At 36.7% G+C, this 19,074-nt stretch overlaps 4 protein-coding genes and 1 long non-coding RNA gene across 12 annotated transcripts; 2 read left to right on the top strand and 3 right to left on the bottom strand.

The window, feature by feature from the left end:
* Positions 1 to 1,825: 1,825 nt before the first annotated feature.
* LOC103837957 (serine/threonine-protein kinase tricorner) lies at positions 1,826 to 5,918 on the top strand. 3 transcript variants are annotated; one of them, XM_018654195.2, is made up of 14 exons: positions 1,826 to 2,879; positions 2,969 to 3,143; positions 3,208 to 3,291; positions 3,387 to 3,628; positions 3,699 to 3,942; positions 4,053 to 4,132; positions 4,260 to 4,344; positions 4,541 to 4,678; positions 4,765 to 4,878; positions 4,967 to 5,014; positions 5,112 to 5,193; positions 5,282 to 5,332; positions 5,441 to 5,506; positions 5,599 to 5,918. In XM_018654195.2, exons 1-13 carry the CDS (start codon positions 2,692 to 2,694, stop codon positions 5,494 to 5,496), a joined length of 1,587 nt encoding a protein of 528 aa, XP_018509711.1. In that variant the 5' UTR covers positions 1,826 to 2,691; the 3' UTR covers positions 5,497 to 5,506; positions 5,599 to 5,918. The 3 variants fall into 3 exon arrangements, with proteins under 3 accessions (XP_018509711.1, XP_033136746.1, XP_009112603.1); XM_009114355.3 differs by having other exon boundaries at positions 1,828 to 2,879; positions 5,441 to 5,502; XM_033280855.1 differs by having other exon boundaries at positions 1,827 to 2,879; positions 5,441 to 5,918.
* Positions 5,919 to 7,306: 1,388 nt separating this feature from the next.
* Positions 7,307 to 9,105, bottom strand: LOC103837956 (threonine synthase 1, chloroplastic). The gene has a single exon (XM_009114354.3). The coding sequence runs from the start codon at positions 9,018 to 9,020 to the stop codon at positions 7,446 to 7,448; it is 1,575 nt and encodes a 524-aa protein (XP_009112602.1). The 5' UTR covers positions 9,021 to 9,105; the 3' UTR covers positions 7,307 to 7,445.
* A 602-nt stretch (positions 9,106 to 9,707) lies between these two features.
* Positions 9,708 to 10,697, bottom strand: LOC103837955 (transmembrane protein 230). The gene is made up of 2 exons (XM_009114353.3): positions 10,284 to 10,697; positions 9,708 to 10,021 (listed from the first exon to the last, which is right to left on the bottom strand). The coding sequence occupies exons 1-2, from the start codon at positions 10,471 to 10,473 to the stop codon at positions 9,900 to 9,902; spliced, it is 312 nt and encodes a 103-aa protein (XP_009112601.1). The 5' UTR covers positions 10,474 to 10,697; the 3' UTR covers positions 9,708 to 9,899.
* A 316-nt stretch (positions 10,698 to 11,013) lies between these two features.
* On the top strand, positions 11,014 to 14,021 carry LOC103837954. Its single transcript, XR_627013.3, has 2 exons — positions 11,014 to 13,502; positions 13,657 to 14,021. It is a non-coding gene; the product is annotated as an uncharacterized LOC103837954 (long non-coding RNA).
* On the bottom strand, positions 13,932 to 19,042 carry LOC103837953. 6 transcript variants are annotated; one of them, XM_009114352.3, is made up of 9 exons: positions 18,812 to 19,042; positions 17,264 to 18,704; positions 16,679 to 16,805; positions 15,211 to 16,578; positions 15,049 to 15,103; positions 14,877 to 14,971; positions 14,639 to 14,729; positions 14,385 to 14,432; positions 13,953 to 14,283 (listed from the first exon to the last, which is right to left on the bottom strand). In XM_009114352.3, the coding sequence occupies exons 4-9, from the start codon at positions 16,476 to 16,478 to the stop codon at positions 14,215 to 14,217; spliced, it is 1,626 nt and encodes a 541-aa protein (XP_009112600.1). In that variant the 5' UTR covers positions 16,479 to 16,578; positions 16,679 to 16,805; positions 17,264 to 18,704; positions 18,812 to 19,042; the 3' UTR covers positions 13,953 to 14,214. The 6 variants fall into 6 exon arrangements, 5 of the variants coding, with proteins under 5 accessions (XP_009112600.1, XP_009112599.1, XP_033136745.1 ...); XM_009114351.3 differs by lacking the exon at positions 16,679 to 16,805 and having other exon boundaries at positions 17,264 to 17,551; positions 17,654 to 18,704; XM_033280854.1 differs by lacking the exon at positions 16,679 to 16,805 and having other exon boundaries at positions 17,264 to 17,879; positions 18,136 to 18,704.
* Positions 19,043 to 19,074: the final 32 nt, after the last annotated feature.

The raw sequence follows: 19,074 nt of genomic DNA, 5'->3' as shown, positions 1-19,074 counted from the left end.
GCTAATATGTTTCATTGCATATAGCAATCTAAAATATATTGATTGGGCCTAACTGGTTTCCCATCAACCACGCGTAAACGCAGTTTTTGCGATTGGTAGCGGTTGACAGCGTTTCGAAACAATCATACAAACCGCTACAAATCGTTTTAAATCACTCCAAAAACTCTTAAAATCAAAAGCTGGTTCCAACGAACGCTTATGGGTGCAGGCGGTTGCAGGTGGATAAATAAATATAAAATTATTTTAAAAAACTTAAAATAGAAATATTATAAAATATATATATATATACACATTTTATATATTTAATTTAAATTCACAAACAATATTATAAATAAACATAATATTATTATAAATCATATTATATTAATAATCATTATATTTTATCACAATATCATCTTTTTCTATTTTTATAATGTTATAATATGTTAATATTGTTAATTTATTATTAAACTGCTGCAATATCTTATAATCAACCAGTCACAAATATCCCGCAAACGCAACAATTTTTAAACGTTATGCCAGTCGTACAAAACGCTTAATAACGTTTGGAACCGCAACCACCCACATCAGCAAACTCCTGCATCCGCAACTGCTACGTTTGAACTGGTCGGGCCCTTATTGAACCTAAACAACTAAGCTAGTGTTGTTCTTTTCATCTCCACATTTTTCACCTTTACCCACCTAAATTTAAAAGTCAGCATTGGTGATAATGCTTCTCGCAAGCTTCCTTGATGCATCTCTAACCGAAAATATGATTTTTTTTGCTTGGCTGGTTAAACAAATGACAACCACATACACGATTAGATTGCCAAAACTTTTGTCGGGCTAATATATATTATAGTTGGAGTAACGAAATTTCCGTCCAACCAATATTATATGTACACATCTAAATAACCATTTCTAAATAATGAAATGGATTATCTTATTGACTCTTTGTTAAATGTCCGAGATTTGAAGTTAGATGTCCGAGATTTGAAGTTACTGACTCATTATCTTATTCTAGTATTTTTGCTTTTATATTAAATAACAATATTGAGATAAATTTTTAACGTAATATTTGTATTTCTTCGTTATATTAAAATAAGTGAATATGCAATATAAAAAAATAAATAATAAGTAAATATGAAGTAGAAGAAATACAAATATTACGTTAAAAATTTATCTCAATATTATTATTTAATATAAAAGCAAAAATATTAGAATAAATAAATATACAATATAATAAAAAACTAAACAATAATTAAATGTACAATATAAGAAATAAGAATATTACATTAGATATTTAGCGTAATATTAGAATAAGTAAATATACAATATAGAAGAAATAAATAATAAAAATATATATAATATAAAAAGTAGAAAAAATATATTAACTATATATCTGAAAATATTAAATAAAATAAATAATACATTAAAAATATATTTTAGTATTACCATTTGATATAAAATAATAAGAATAGTTAGATAATTAACATTTGAAGATCAATATAGCTACGCGCGGATTAATCCCTAGTCCAGTTAATAAAGAAAATTACATTTCATCATTTACTATTAATGACCCACGTGTAAGAGTATCTCCAATGTAAAACTGCATTTTTTTCTCTAAAATGGAGTAAAAGTGAAAATGGAGTAAAATTTCTCCAACCCTACTCCATTTCCCACTCCATAATGGAATGATGAACAAACAAAAAATAAACTACTCCATTTATGGAGTAAATTTCATTATGGAGTGAGGTATGGAGTTGGGTTGAAACATTAGCCCTGTTCGTTTGGTTGCCGCAGGTTTCAGCGTCAGCGGCAGCGGCAGCGTCAATAAGGACAGTTGTTGTTCGTTTCGCAGACGCTGCCGCTGCCGCTGACGCTGCCGCATACGGCGTCAGCCGCAGGACGCGGTGTTCGGACGCGGCGTCAGACGCGGCGTCAGACGCAGCTTCCTGCGTCAACGAAACGAACAAGAGTTGACGCAGAATGTTGACGCTGCCGCTGCTGCCGGTACCAGCGGCAACCAAACGAAAAGCCCTATTACTTATTTCATATCCACTTTTACTCTATTTTAAATGAAAAAATGGAGTTGGGATGGAGATGCCCTAAATTAGTGGTTTGTGAACCTTTCTTAAAAAAAAAAAAAGAAATCTTACTTTTCCCCCTAATATAGCAAAAATAGAAAACCAAAAATGTCAAGGTAACTACTGATTCCATTTGTCTGAATGCCAAACTTGTACGCACATAAAAAATCTCATTTTAATATGTGAAACAGTTTATTTTTCATTATTATATGTAATAAGATCTAGGGAGAATTCTACATTTACCACAAATACAAATATGGTATGTCAAACAATTTCTCTAAGATCTAGGAACATGATCCAGTTAATAAAGTTTGTCAAAAATTACATTCCATCATATACTATTAATGACCCACGTGTAAGTTCGTGGTTTGTGGAAGTTTTTTTATTTTAAAAAAATTATCTTACTTTTTTCCTCCATATGTAGCTAAAATAGAAAACCAAAAAATCTCAAGGTAATTACTGATTTCATTGTCTGAATGCCAAACTTGTACATTTGTATGGATGTGAAAGAGACTTTGCTTTGCTTTCCTTCTCCCACTCAAAATGTTGCGAAAGTTTCTCTGCATTTAGAGAAAGAGAAAGGAATAGTTTTTATTTTCGTTTGTTCTTTGGAGAGAAAAAAAAGATGGAGAATTGTGAAACGGATCACGAGGAGGAGGTGGTGGAGAAGATGACGTCATCTCCGACGTCGGAGGTCGTGGAGGATGAAGGGTTGGTTTCAAATTCGACATTGGAGAAAGTTGCTGCGGCGAAGAAGTATATAGAGGATCATTACAGCAAACGCATGAGACACATCCAACAACGTAAAGAAAGGTACTTTTATGCACACCATCTGTTTGTTAATATTCCCAAGAGAACAATAAAATAGCAATCTGAATTTGTCATTTCTTTTTGAGTTGCAGGCGTTTGGTGCTAGAGCAAAAGATAGCATCTTTAGATGTATCGGAGAAAGAACAACACGAGTTGCTTGAGGATTTGCAGAGGAAAGAGACAGAGTATACTAGGTTAATGAGGAACAGGCTTTGCGTTGATGATTTTGATCTTCTCAGTATTATTGGTAGAGGAGCTTTCGGTGAGGTTAGTCTTTTTGTGTGTGTTTTATGTAGATGTGGTTGTTTTGTAAATGTGGTATCTTTCTTAGGTAAGGCTATGCCGTGAGAAAAAGACTGGCAACATTTACGCCATGAAGAAGCTGAGGAAGTCTGAGATGCTTAGTAGGGGGCAAGTGAGAGTCTTACAATGATCTCATTTCACTCTTTGTTTTACATTATATGCATACAAGTCTCAGATAACCCTTTTTGGTTGTTGGTTCTAAAATAGGTTGAACATGTTAGATCCGAGAGGAACTTGCTAGCAGAAGTTGCTAGTGACTGTATTGTGAAGCTTTATTACTCGTTCCAAGATCCAGAATACTTGTACCTTATTATGGAGTATCTGTCCGGTGGTGATGTGATGACTTTGCTTATGAGGGAAGAGACCTTGACTGAGACGGTGGCTCGGTTTTACATTGCACAAAGTGTTTTGGCGATTGAGTCGATACATGAACATAACTATGTTCACAGGTGGGTGTAACTTATTTTCCCGGGGCTCATTAAGATGAATACAGTGTTAAACTGGATGTATCTTTTGTAGGGATATAAAACCAGACAACCTTCTGTTGGACAAGAATGGTCATATGAAGCTGTCAGATTTTGGTCTTTGTAAGCCTCTCGACTGTAGACATATATCGGCTATGAAAGTAAATGAACCTTTGAATGATGAGAATACGAATGAATCAATCGAATGTGATGAGCACTGCGCGATAGGACGCCGTGGAAGGCGCTGGAGAAGTCCGTTGGAACAGCTGCAACATTGGCAGATACACAGAAGAAAACTGGTATAGAAAAAAAAACTCTGTTTTAAGCCTTTATTTATAGTCTTTTTATCACATTTGGGTGTGCATTAAACTGCTCCTTTTGGATTTATGTCTTCTGGATTCGACCACAGGCATATTCAACTGTTGGTACCCCTGATTATATTGCCCCTGAAGTGTTGCTGAAGAAGGGATATGGTGTAGAATGTGACTGGTGGGTTACCCAAAATATCTTTGTATTCTCCGTAGAACTGTGCTTTCATGATCAGTTTGTTATCTTTTCTTGCTGATTCATTACTTAAGTTCTGCTCATCGACTCATACACATTCATTTAACTGCAGGTGGTCTTTGGGAGCCATTATGTATGAGATGCTCGTTGGTTATCCCCCATTTTACTCTGATGACCCTGTAACAACATGTAGAAAGGTCTCTTTGCTACTAATTTACAGTAGTTTCATTTTTTCTTTATCTCATATGCTGAGATAGTTATAGATAGAGGAAGTGTTCAATAGTTCAGAACATGTTTTGCGTTGCTCTGTTATTGTCACACCTTTTCTTTCTCTCCTACACAAATTTGACCATTCTTTTCCATTATCCCTATGTTTTGCATGATGGATTTTAGATTGTGGGATGGAGAACTCATTTGGTATTCCCCGAGGATGCAAGGTTGACACCTGAGGCACGAGATCTCATTTGTAGCTTGCTCTGTGATTCTGAGCATAGGCTTGGTTCTCATGGAGCTGGAGCCGAGCAAATCAAAGTATGGAGACACAATATAACAAACATTGTTTAGTCTCCTTTTGTCTTTATCTTTATCATTTTGTTGACAAAACAAGACACATCTAGGCTCATCCTTGGTTCAAAGATGTGGAATGGGAAAATCTATACGAGATGGATGCAGCGTTCAAGCCAGTTGTTAATGGAGAACTTGATACCCAGAATTTTATGAAGTTTGATGAGGTAACAAAAACCACCATCTCAAGGTTTATAAAGTTATCATTCTATCTTTCACTGGCCGCATCACAATCATCTTCTGGTTCTTTTTTAGGTGGACTGTCCAAAACCAACAAGAACTGGATCGGGACCGTCATGGAAGGTTACCACAGTTCTAAGGAAAATCTTATTTGCTTATTCCGTGTCTCTTGTTCTCTACTTATCAATCTATCTACTGGGCCTTTGTATTTTGCTTGAAGGTGAGCATAACCCCTCAAAACATAAACTTTGTGGGATATACATACAGAAACTTTGACGCTGTCCGTTCTCGCCGGTCTTTAGGTGCAACTCTTCTTCTTTGTGTCCTGGTTAACATCATTTCTCTTCTGCATTGTGGCTTCTCATAGTTTATTGAAAAATATAATTGCAGACATCAAAGGAAACCTTTCGCCACCACGTTCATCAACTGACTCCACCCTAAGTAAGCCTCTTGTTAATTAGCACTTGCATGTTTCCCTCTTCTTCATTGCAAACAAAATAACATGCTCTGGACTACATTTCCATGCCTTAACTTCATCTTAAATCTCAGGTGACTCTGCAATCGATTACGCCAAGCTTTCTACAGTTGATGATTCACAACAGTGACTCTATGCAAGTCATCTTCTTCTTCTTCTACAAAACATTCCTCTGCAACTTTTTATATGTTTCTTGCTCCATTGAATTTTTTTTATTCTTTTAAATGTACAGACATAACTGCGTGCAGCTGAATAGAGAAGAGAAGATATTGAGGAAATTCTCTTTTTTCCGCAGCTGCTTTTTTATCTGCCCAGAACTGGCCGTTCATTTATTATTTCTTGCACGGCCAGTTTAACTTGTGGCAGTTCCAGCCGTTTATTTCCCGCCATTCTTTACTTAATTTTTGTTAGCAACATCCAAAACCTGTTTTTTAAAACATTTTTCTTTTTAATTTGACTTTGCGGCTATTTGATCATCTTCCTTTCCGCTTTTTTTGTTTGTTTGTAAATATTGTTATGCTCTTGTTAATAAATTTATGGCTTCATTTCAAATCTGATTAGTGAGAGATGATAGGAAAACTTATATTACATTTTGTAATTTTATAACAGAAATCAGATGTATGCTCATTTGAATCTTTATCTACTCAAATATTTTTAGTGAAAGATGCCTTTGACCGCACGCTCTTTCCCATTCTCTTTAAGACTCGGTCATCTAGAGGTCTCCCATCCCCTCCTCTTTTCCATCGGATCTTGCTCTCAACCACCTAAGTACGCGGCTTTAACTGGAAGCCTTCTCTGTTTTCCACATAGATCTGGAAGGTTCCTGGAGTGGCAAACCTCGATGATAAGGTCGAGTCAGGACCTTCCTGGTGGTTTGTCGGATCCTCCGACTCAATTTCTCTGTTTGAGGACACTGAAGTAGAAGCTGGAGTCTTCTTTTCTCCATCTTTATATAAATAAGTTTCCCTTTCCAACAAAGTGATGTCAGAACTAAGATTTTTTTAAAGATGATAAGTAATGGTGTTCTCTTCCAAGTTCCGATGCTCACAAAAACCAACTATGACAACTGGAGTCTAAGGATGATATATATCCTAAGAGCGCATGATGTGTAGAAGATAGTTGAGAAAGACTTCACTGAACCGGAGAATGATGATGGTCTATCTCAAACTCAAAAGGTAGTTTGAGATACTCAAGGAAGAGAGACAAAAAGACTCTATCTAATATATTAAAGATTAGATGAAGACACATTTGATAAGGTTTCTGGAGTAAAGACGCCTAAAGAAGCATGGGAGAAGCTTCAAACCTCTTACAAGAAAAAAAAAAAAGTTAAAATGATAAGTTCTAAACTCCAAGAGGAAATTTTGAAGCTTTACAAATAAATGAAAGTGAATTCATCTCTGATTAATTTTCAAGAGTCTACGGTCACTAATAACCTGAAAAAATGGTGGAAAGTTAGATGAGGTGAGAATCATGGAGAAAGCTTTTAGATTGTTGGATCCAAAATTTGAGCATATTGTAAACGTGATTGAAAAAACAAAAGCTTTGGAGAAGACGGTGACGATGGAGCAGCTTGTTAGATCACCACAATCATATGAAAAGGAGACGAAGAAGAAGAAGAATTAAAGAAGATGTCGTATAGCAATTTCTTAAAATATGAATTGATCATAAGGAAGAAAACAGATTCTGGATGTTTGTGAGGTCTTTATGACCTCCACCTAAGTTTAATTGAATGAAGTTGTGTTTCAAAAAAAGAAAAGAAAAAAGAAACTCAGTTTGGACAAGGACTCATCTCCCACATCTTATTTAACAAGCCCATCTGTTTTCTGGATATGACCTGATTCACATAGACCATGTAAAAAAAGATGATTGTGCATGACCAAACCTGCAACAAACCCACCCTGTATCATTAAATCACAACTATATTTTCCCTGCGCAGACTATAAAATCAAAATGTATCTGCAGACAAGATTGTTCCGAAAATTTGCATAAAAATATATACCAAAAGAATATTACAAGTAGTATAAACAGAACATGAACGTAGATAGACATACAAGTAGCTAAAAATAACAACGGCCGGTTTTATAACCTAAGTTCCTCACTCCCCAAGTAACCCTTGAGGACATCCATGACAGCTCCAAAATCCGCCTTCACTTCAACCGGCGGATTTGAGAACCGGCAAGCCATATCCGGTATAGCTTTCGAGTGGTAATCAATCTTAGCCTGAGTAAATTTCAGCCCGTGAGCAGTACTCACCACCACGGTCCGATCAGTCGGTGCAATCACCCCTTGGCTCCTCAATTTAAACAGAGCCGTCAGTGCAACACCAGTGTGCGGACACACAAACATCCCTGTCGAATCAGCCTGAGCCATCGCATCCATCAGCTCCTCTTCCGTGGCTTCTTCCACAATACCGTCGCAGTTTCTAAGCGCATAAACCGCTCTGTCTATCGAAACCGGATCACCAATCTGAATCGCGGAGGCGAAAGTAGCGTTCGCCTTAACCGGTTTGAACTCCTTCCACCCTGACTTGTAATGCAAGTAAAGCGGATTCGCGTTAGCCGCCTGCGCGCAAACCAGCCTAGGGATCCTATCGACAAGTCCCAGCTCTTGACACATTTTAAAACCCTTGTAAAACGCGTAGATATTACCGAGATTGCCTCCAGGAACAATCACCCAATCAGGAACTTGCCAGTTAAACTGCTGAAGGATCTCTATAGCTGCTGTCTTCTGTCCTTCTAACCTCAAACTATTCAACGAGTTAGCTAAATAAATCGGCAACTCGGAGGTAATCTCTCTGATCAGCTTCATACATCCGTCAAAATCTGTGTCTATGCTCAGAACAAACGCACCGTTAGCTATCGGCTGAACCAGCTGCGCCATGGAGATTTTGTTCGCAGGTAGGATCACGATCGAAGGGATCCCTGCGGATGCGCAGTAAGCGGAGAGAGCGGCGGAAGTGTCTCCGGTGGAAGCGCATCCGACTCCGACCACCGGTTTGTTCATCTTCCTTAGACGGTTGACTTGGCTGACCAGCACAGTCATGCCGAGATCCTTGAAGCTTCCCGTGTGGCTGATTCCACAGTGTTTCACCCACAAGTCGTTCATCCCGAGGAACGTTTTGCCGAACCTCTCGGCCCAGAAGAGGTTCGAGTTTCCTTCGAAGGCCGAAACGATGTCGTCGTGGTCGATCTCGGGGAGGACCCACTCTTTCTTGGACCAGACTCCGGAGCCGTAGGGCCACTTGGTTTTCCCGACGCGCGAGTCGAAGAGGTTGCGCCAGTAAGCTCCGTCGTGGGCCCTCAAGGCGTCGAGGTCGTGCTGGACGTCGAGCAGGCCGCCGGATTCGCTGCGGTAGACGATGTCGTCGAGGGAGTATGACTCGGTGGAGCCGGGGGGAGCGTTGAACGGGACGTATCTGGCGGAGAAGGGATTCGCGGAGGTGGAGCGGTGGCGGCGAGCTTCGTCGCGGATGTTGTCTTCGGTTCGAGAAGGCTTTACGGTGGGAGGAGAAGATGAAGAAGCGCCGTTGCTGCTGCCGTCGGTGGAGGAGAGGATGACGTGACGGGGGATGGTTGGTGGACGACGGTGGAGAGAGTTTTGATTAGGGAGGTTGAAGGAGAAGAGAGAGGAACTGGAGAAAGAGCATGACGTCATGTTTGAGAGAGGGATGGAGAAGTGAGAGGCGGGTAGTGTTTGTGGCGGCACGATAGAGAGAAAGAAGAGCCAAGTTCAGCTTAACGGTTTAGCTGTAACTGATCCTGACGTGTTAATTTGTGGGACCAAACCGTCCAAGAACCATTAAGTATATATGGAATATACCCCAAGTTTAAACATGTGTTTTGTCGTAATTAACGAGTACAAATAATAGTTGCAACTTGCAAATGGCATAAAAGATTGGATAATCCATTTCTATATTTTTTTATAAAAAAATACAATTTGTTATAAAAAAAAGAGTGCAGGTCCGATTAAACGTTTGGAATAGGATTTGATTAACCCCAACGAATAAACGATTTGGACTTGGTGTAACAAAAGGAGTAACAGTTTGAATCAGTGTAGCATTCCTTAGAGGATCAGCACCATATGCCACAGAACTACACCTTGAGGAAACGACCTTCTCCCGAGCTTTAGAATGTTAAAATGAGTCCATTATTTCATTTTAGAAATTAGAACTATTTATAAGCTTTCCTCAATACATTCTTTTTGGTTAAGATATAGCAGCACTCTTTGTTTTAAGATTTCAGAAGTAAGGATAACGTTTTTTTTTAAACAAGAATCATCACATGTGACAAGTTTTATCTATTTTTTTAACACGGCTGAAAGTATATATAGACACAAAACTAATGAGTAATGACCTAACATACAGAATGAGAAATCAAAAGAGATTACATATCAAACACGGATCATTCAAGTCTTGTAAACAAAACATCACACTAAAGAGAAGAAGTCATTAAGCAATACAAAACCTACCATTAGAAACAACAACAGCCTATACATTGAGTAAGGGAGAGAAGAGAGCGAGATTCATAAGGGGGGTTAAACAGATGGTATGTTGGAGAAGGAGAAGCCTGTATATCCTTTGTAAGCGTAATATGCAATCCGCGTATAGTAAAACCCCGGGAGAAACACAAGACACCCGAGTACAATGAAGAAGACACCTGTTTCACCAGCCAACAATCAGACATCAATATCATTAAAAATGAGTCTTTGGTAATTACTTATCCCAATTATTGTTCTTGAAATAGAACAAAATAGAACAAAAAAGACAGTATCTACAACCCACTTGATGTATACTTTGTTTAACATAGCAGCAAAGAGATGTGTAAAATGCATAAGCAACAACAAACAACGATCAAAACCAGCTAATTATAGAAACCCAAATTCTTCAGGAAAGTATATTCACTAGCTAATGAATCGTACCGTGGCCTCGATCACCGCCAACGCGGTTGTACGCCATGAAGAAACCGGAGACGATTCCTACGATTCCGAACAAGAGGAGAGCCACCGCGAGTGAGATCTCCTTCACCGGCGGTCGATTACTGACGGTGTACGAAGTCCCAATCATTAGGTCCTCGTCCGAGATCGAGAACGCGTGGTCTACGTAAGCCATTGAATAGCTACTTTTGAATCAACTTCACCGGAAAACGATTAGAATCAACAGCGATGTCGATTTCAGGGTTGCGTCGTGAGAAAAGCTGAAGATCGGAAGCTCGAAGACGACGGGGGTTGATGATAGTTTTCGTTAAAGCAGCCAAAATCTCGCCGGATTAGTTATCTATACGGGAAGTACGTGTCGTTTTTAATTTCAATCTTGAAACGGCAAGACGTCCGAAATAAGAAATATAAAATAATTGAGTAAGTTCGGGGAAAATCGCATTTAAAATTTTTCACATTTACACACATTTTAAACAAACCAATTTTTTTCACTAGCATTTCTAACATTCAAAATAAAAACTTTAACATATCTAAATCTTGAATTTTCCTTTCTGCCAAAAATCGATAATGAAAGATGATGTGGCAAAAAGTAATAATTTGGCAAAATGACTAAGTAAATAGTGATTATGTGTAATTTGTTTTTTTAATTATTATTCTAATTTATTTTAAATAAGAATTAAATTAAAATAATTTTTTTATAAATAATATATATAAGTTTGAAAGTTCTAAGGTTACTAAAACTGTAAAATTAACAAAAAAAACAAAAGTGTGAAGATTTTATTTTTAGAAAAATATAAGATGTCATGCTATCAAATTAACAGACATGAAGAAGAAGAAATATGTATAATTGGAATTTTAAAAACAGTGAACACGAATTATTATAGTATAACATTTTCTAGATGACAAAAAGATCAAATCGGATAAGATGTCATATATATATATATATATATATATATATATATATATATATGTATCGATACATAATTAAAATTCAAAATCATGTCGAAAATATGTAATTAGACAAGGACTGCTCACTGTTTTTAAAATTCATTATATATACATATAATATATATATATTTATATAAGTTTATAGCATAACATTTTATGCTTTTCAAAAAAAAAAATCATTATTCATTTTTGATTATTTAGTTTTTTTGTTTATAAATATAATTTTAATAACTTTTATTTTATTTTTATTTAGTATATTAATTGAAAATAAATTTTCAAAACACTTTTTAAAAAATTACAGCCATCATTTTTTATTTATCTCGCCAAATCATCACTTCGTGACACATCATTCTTTTATGTCATCAGATTTTGGCAGAAAAAGAAATTCAGGGTTTAATATGTTCAATTTTCTATTTGAATAGCTAGAAATGTAAAAATAGTTCAAATTAATTTTAAAGTGCTTGTAAGCTTTAGCATGAAAAGATTAAAATGTGATTTTCCCATTAGTTTATCTTTTTATGACATTATCATTATTCGGGGTTGGGATCAAATTTTCAAATTTATTTCTTTCGTTTTATTCGAGTTTGACATTCTTTTGAGTCAGGTTCCGTGAAAATAAATTATGATTCTGTTTAAAATCTGTCTGTATCCAAACTCATTTCGAATTAATAATATTCCAGTCTTATATTTTCAAATATAGTTATTTTTAACGATTTTAGATATAGTTTTTATTTAGGTTTTAAATACTATTTTTGAATACTAATTCATGGTAAGAATGTGATGCATATGATACTGGTATAGATGTTGTCTTGATGCAAAAAAGGAAGCTCGTTACTTTCTTCATTGAGAAATTAGATGAGCAATCTTAAACTACCTAACGTGTGACAATGAGCTTTAGTTCGAGCTTTGCAAATTTGGCAACACTATTTTTGGCGTAAAGAATTTGTCATCCATACGGATCATGAGTCTTTCAAACATTTTAAAGGCCAGCAAAAACTGAACAAAAGACATGCTACGTGGGTTAAGTTCATAGAAGCATTTTCTTATGTCATCCGCTACCTAAAACATTGTGGCTGATACACTCTCTAGAAAGTATGTTCTCTTTTTCATTCTCAATGTTGAGTTGTTGGGGCTTGAAGAAAATCAAAACTTACTATAAGAATGATATGAATTTCAAAGAGGTGTACCAATCTTGTGAAAAGTTTGCTCATAGCAAGTATTATAAGTTGGATGACTATCTTTTTTTGAAACCCGTTTGTGTGTACCTAACAGATCCTTGAAAGAATTGTTGTCAGGAAAACCTATGGAGAAGGTCTCATGTGTCATTTTTGATGTGATCAAGACGTTGGAAGCTTTCATGGAATATTTTTCTTTTGGATGTATATGAGAAAATATGTGGAAAGAATTTGTGGGAGATGCACTACTTGCAAACTTGCCTTAGGTCAATCACAACGTAAGTACCATTCTCTGTCTATACCTTCTGAACCTTGGATTGGTATGTCGATGGATTTTGTGTTAGGATTATCTAGAACTAAGAAAAAAAGAGATTCAATCTTTGTTGTGGTCAATATGTATTCGAAAATGGCTTAATTCATTGTTTGTCATAGAACGGATGATGACTTAAATTGTTCTTTAGAAAAATTGTACGTTTGCATAGCATTTTTAGGGCAATTGGTTTTTATAAAGACACCAAATTTCATGTTTAAAAAAGTGTTCAAAAAAAGACACCAAATTTCGAAGTCATTTTTGGAGAATAGTTTGATCAAAATAGAATTATATAAAGTAGAATTATATAAGAGTTCTTTTTAGAAATCAGAATATACATATATATATATATATATATATATATATATATGTGTGTGTGTGTGTGTGTGTTATAAAATATATTTAATATTTAAGAGATCAAGAACTATCAGTGGTAAGAATGTGATGCATATGATATTGGTATAGATGTTGTCTTGATGCAAAAAAGGAAGCTCGTTACTTTCTTCACTGAGAAATTAGGTGAGCAATCTTAAACTACCTAACGCGTGACAATGAGTTGTATGCTTTGGTTCGAGTTTTGTAAATTTGACAATTCTATTTTTGGCATAAAGAATTTGTCATCTACAAGGATCATGAGTCTTTCAAACATTTTAAAGGCCAGTAAAAGCTAAACAAAAGACATGCTCGGTGGGTTAAGCTCATAGAAGCATTTTTCTTATGTCATCAGCTACCAAAAACATTGGGTGATGATTATCTGTGAATTTATCTCCGGTTTGTGGCTGCCATTGTCAAGTTTATGAATTACCCTGCACAACTTCTTTGTATTGATTATATAAAGATAGAGAGAGCTATTTTGATTTCATATTAAACTTGTATTCTCTGTATTGACTTTCAAATGTTTTCTTGTTCACATTTGTCTTTGCAGCCTGAATCATCTTCATCTAAGGTAAAAGTGTCAAAGCTTCACAAGAGAAAGCATCAGATCACTACGTTATTCATGGACATGAAGCACAAGGAGACAGAGCTAGCATAGAGATGTTGAAAAGGATTGCTCACTAAAGCTGACACACAAACTAAATACGGATGGTGACTTGCTCTTGTTTCTCTCAATCTTGTGACATTGGCAACTGATTTTCTAAAACTCATTTCCTTATATGAATGAATCTACTCTCAGCAGAATGCTTTGATTGTCTCACAAGCTGTTTATAAGGGCTTTATCGATTTGTAAATAATTCTCAGATTTAATCCAGAGTCTGTCTTGAATACAAACGATATATTCACTACTGTTTTGGGAGCTAACATTCTAATCAAATCAAATCTCTTATATAGCATTTTTAATCTCCTGAAGTTTGGCAAGTGGTACAAAACTCATGTGCGTTTTAACAAAAAAAGATTCTGAACTACCTGTCTAGTTTCTAGAGTCTCTGATCCAGAAGCATTATGCATTTTGATGTGGCTAAAGCTAGCGTCCATCAAGATTTTTTCATTTATGTAATCTGCTTCGACAATTTGGTCCTATCTTCCGCGTTTTGGCGTCTGAACGAGGTCTAAGCTGCAACGGAAAGTGATCATTCAGTTTTAGATCGAAAATATCGAATACAAAGCTGTGATCAGGGAAGAAGATAGAGAAGGCAAAGGGGCAAGACAACAAACCATGTTGATGTACTTGAGTTGTTTCAGGATCTCATCAGTTTCCAGTTCCTAAGGAAACGAACAGAAGATACACTGTATTAACTTTTAAACGAGTATGTAGAAAATCTGTCTTAAGAATCAATGACATTTTCAGTGGAGAAAGATGAAGGAAGACTACATGAATGGCTCTCATAGATACTAACTTTTAATCCTTGAAAGTATTCTTTTTGAGGAAAAGAAGATATAAAGAGTACTTTGTAAGAGAGTTTCCGGACCTGAGGGACGGCACAATCAGCATGTGATGGATCCCAAAAGACGCAGCAGAAGCATTCCCAGTCGTTGGTCTGTACCTCTGAGCGAGGAGCCCTGTGTATATCCAGTTAAACTAAGCATATAGAGTTAACTCATTTCACACAATCATCAACAGTTACAGATATGAGACAAGGAGGTAGATATTAGTAAGAAGCTTGATGAAAAGGTGAGAGAGCATTAGCGAAGAAAATAGAACGTTACCTGCGCCACTTTCCGCAAATATCTCCATTCCTATCCTCCTCTCTGCATTGGAGCCAATTTACTGCAGAACGTGGCTTCTTGGCCTTCTTGAGATCCTGCAAAGAGAGAAGGATGACAACTTAACTCTATGCCAATATAAAACACATTATTATACACTAAATTGGGAGCTTACATGCATATATTCAGACTGATCAATCTCCACGGGTTCACCAACAAAAGAAGTATCACTGCATTAAAGATCAATTTATATTGTTATGTCAACGAGATCAAACAAAGGTCATTCACAATAGGACTCAGAGATGCAAAGGACTGGTGATAGTTGGAAGTTACATACCTCATGGTTGGACCTGACCAGTCTGGAACATCCGCTTGAAACTCTTTTCCTACTCGAACTCCTATAACAAATGGTTCTGAAACTCTCCATTTCCGTTGTTCCCGTGGTCTCCCCTTAATCTTTGTCTTTGATGACTTCTTTTTCAAACAAGATCGACAGAGCCAGTCATCAATCTCAACCTCTTTCATTCCAACACCGCAGCACCTCGTATGATATGCTTCTTCACATTCATCACAAATCAACATCTTCTCCACAGTACCTGCCTTATCACAACGTTTGCACCGTCTGAAAGGGCTGCTACTACTACCGTCTGTATCTGAGTCAGAACCTGTAGCTTCATCTTCTCCACTTTTACTGGAACCTGAAGCAAGTTCAGAACTGGATTGTGACGAGCAGCTGTCAGCTGCAATATTATTTGCTTTAGGCTTCTTCCGTGTATACACTAGAAAGCCATTAACCCGAGCACCACTAGATTTTGCTTTCTGCTTCCTCCGGCTATACACAAGTAAGCTATCAGATGTATCACCATTAGATTTCACTAACTGCTTGCTTTGGCTGTAAACAGGTCCATGGCCACTATTCTTGATTTCTCCAGGGTTAACTATATGCCCCATTTGGCTATACTCAGAAGAGTGAGCTTGATCACCGCTTATCTTGGTTCCTCCAGAGACATGTTTGCTAAAACTACAAGTATGAGATTTTACTCTACCTTTCTTTCTGCTGGTATACACGAGACAGTTATCAAATCGAGTTCTTCTTCTCTTGGTTTCTCCACAGTCGTGCACAGAGTTAAAAACATCATTAGCTCCTATTGTAGGAACACAACTGGTTATGCCTCTTTTTTCCTTCCTGCTATAAACAAGACAATTGTTGAAGCGATGTTTCCCTTTTATGCTTTGTCCAGTGTTATAAACTGGGACAACAGAGTCATCGAGTGAATCATCCTGTTTCTTGCACTTTCCTGGGCTATTATCCTCAGTACCCCCAGGTCTCACGCTTCTCTTCCTTCGAGTATACACAAGTGAAGTCACGGCCTTTTCCGGACAACTTGGTTGAAGTTTCGGATGTTCTAATTTATCAAGATTCATTGCATCAGGGACCGGAACAGCTTCAAGAAAGCTTACTTGAGACTCATCCGGAGGTTTGTGGATCATCTGGTAAGTTTCAGCAAGCGACATCCAATTAAAAACAGGAGATGGGCCTTGATACTCAGATGCGTTCAGTAGAGTTGTTTCAACGGAAGCGCTGAGCGAACTTTCCACCAACATGTTTGCCTGAGAAACCCAAAAAGTATCTGAAAGCACATCACTTCTTGGTCAACAACTTCTTCATGAAGTCCCTTCGCAGAACCAATATCCTTCTGTTCTCCTAAATGTCGTAAACAAAAAAAAATGGAAGATAAGTCAATATGCAAGAAAACAAAGTTCCATGATTACCATAACAAATACAATAAGTTCTCTTGAGACACCTTCTTAAGAGCCCAAAGGGTTGCTCTTGCTTGAATAATTTTGTGGTATTGCTTTCCAAAACCCACATATATTTCTCTAATCTCACATAAGAAACCCAGTTCGTCCCTCTAAATGATATAGTGCAAACTTCCCACCCAGAAAAAAAAAAAAGTTTAATCCAGATGCTATTCAAATCCAGCATCCAAGTTTAGAAAACCACAAAGTTTCGGATCTAACTTAACTCAAATCTGGAAACTCGTGCCCTTCTAACAAAGCTGCCACATGGATTATAAGCACTTTTGATTTCAAGGTAAGCAAAATCTAAAACCATCAGGTACCATAAAACGATTATGCAGTAAGCAGATTTCTATTCTATGCTAAATTTCACTTGCAAATCGAAGCAATCTATGTACAATTTCTAATGTTTTGAAGTTTCACAACAAAACATACTCCCTTCTTATGGAAACCCTAAGAACAAAATTAATAGGCACAAAATCACCGGAGACTAAAACACCAAAAATTCAATTCCAGTAATCCACAAACGTACATATATAACCCCTTCAACAACAATACAATGAGAAGAACACAAAATAAACCGCTTTTACCAGATGACTATCAAGAGTCAAGGGAAACGCTTTTTGGGATTCTCCGAGTTGTAACCTTTGTCTGCACTTATTATTATGCCACTATCACGCAGGCTCCCCCCCTCTCTCTCTCTCCTTTCTCTAATCGCTCTCTATCTCTCTGTGGCAAACAACTGTCTTCTGATTTTTCTGTGGGACTTTCTTTTCATATATAAAGCTTCAGAATCTTATTTATATAGTTTCACCGCTCAGATATTTTTTTGCTTGTGTTAAAAGTGTCTTGTCTTCTAAATTTATTGCTTTCTAATCCTGAATCAATGTCACACAATTCAATATTTTATTGTTTAGAAACAAAGTTTAAAAGCAAATAAGAATGAATGGAATCACACTGAACCTCATATACACACATACATAGTGTTGAGCTGTAAAAAGTTACATGTGTCCTTGGACTTCATAACAGCACCAAACTACATCTGATCCTGCAACATAACACCTAATTGAATCCTAAACCATAACAATACTTGCCTATGCAATCACTAAATCTTTAGGTCCAAATAAAGGTCTCTCTCTTAACGCTTCATAACCCTCCTCCTCTTGCGTCTTTGTCTTCTACAAGTTGCTTAAGCTTGTCAAGGGCCTAAAATATTGACAAAGAATGTGTCTGTCTACTAATGCCAATGGTCAGAAATAGCACAAGCAGTTGCTTTTCCTCACATATATTATCCAAAATCCAACTCTAATGAAAGCATGCTCCTCATGGTTCTGCTAACAGCTGAATGAAACTACTAATACATTATGCAAGCAGTCTTTTGACCAAGCCATAAGATACCTTTTATAGGAAAACTATATAAGAGATTAAAAATAGGGAGAAAATTTCAGAAACCCAACTGCACCTCGGTGGAGTCTGAACAATCTTCATCTTTCTCTCTTCTGGTGTTTCTCCATCCCTCTTAACTACTTTTTCACATAGTTGCAAGTGTGCTCATGTAAAAGACATTTTTTTCTCAATACCTCCTGAGAGACAAAGGAAATTATAAGATAAAACTGCTATTCTAATAGTGTTGCAACAAAAAAGAATTAACTGGAACAATTGTATCCTAAATAGAGAAGAAAAGCAGCTCTTTCAAATCCAGTCAACCCTATGCAACCGTAAATCACATGCTCTATCCACTAAATTAGGAGCTTATATGCATTGCATTGAGATACAAATATCTTTGAATGTCAACTAAACCAAACCAAGGCCCACTCATTTTGCCATTTTGGTGAAATGAAACCCCATTATACCTAGTAGACATATATTTTTTACCACAATAGGACTCAGAAATTCATAGGACTGTTGATTGCCTTCCTGGCTTATCACAATCTGTTGCGTTGTCTGAAAGCACCGAACTAAAAGAGCATGAACGTTAACCATCATTTTTCTTGGTCTCTCTTGGGTCATCTTGTCGAAATAAGTAGCTACCTGCATATTCAAAACACTCTAACGCATCAGATTCCTCACCAAAACACTGAGAGTAAAAATTGATTGCTTGATGATTGTTAACGATGTAATATGTAAGAGCAGATTACCTCAAGTTTGACCTTCTGGCGTCTGCTACGGTTGTAATTCACAGTCAAAGAAAGCAAAACAAACTCTGTTTACTTATAGCTTCAGTTCTTTTACGAAAAAGCTGTGTTGTGACTTGGTCTCAAATTCTCAACTAACGAAGTAAACGGACTATTGTTTGAATTGGTTATAACTCTAAACTGATTTCAGTTGAATGCATCATTTCCTTAAAAAAACAAACAGAGTTTACATGAAACTGAGTTTACTCTGTTACAAGAACCAAGCT

This window comes from Brassica rapa, chromosome A09, assembly GCF_000309985.2.
Source record: "Brassica rapa cultivar Chiifu-401-42 chromosome A09, CAAS_Brap_v3.01, whole genome shotgun sequence".
Taxonomy (NCBI): Eukaryota; Viridiplantae; Streptophyta; class Magnoliopsida; order Brassicales; family Brassicaceae; genus Brassica; species Brassica rapa.
The sequence above is the reverse complement of the archived record's forward strand: the minus strand, read 5'-3'. Positions and strand labels throughout refer to the sequence as shown.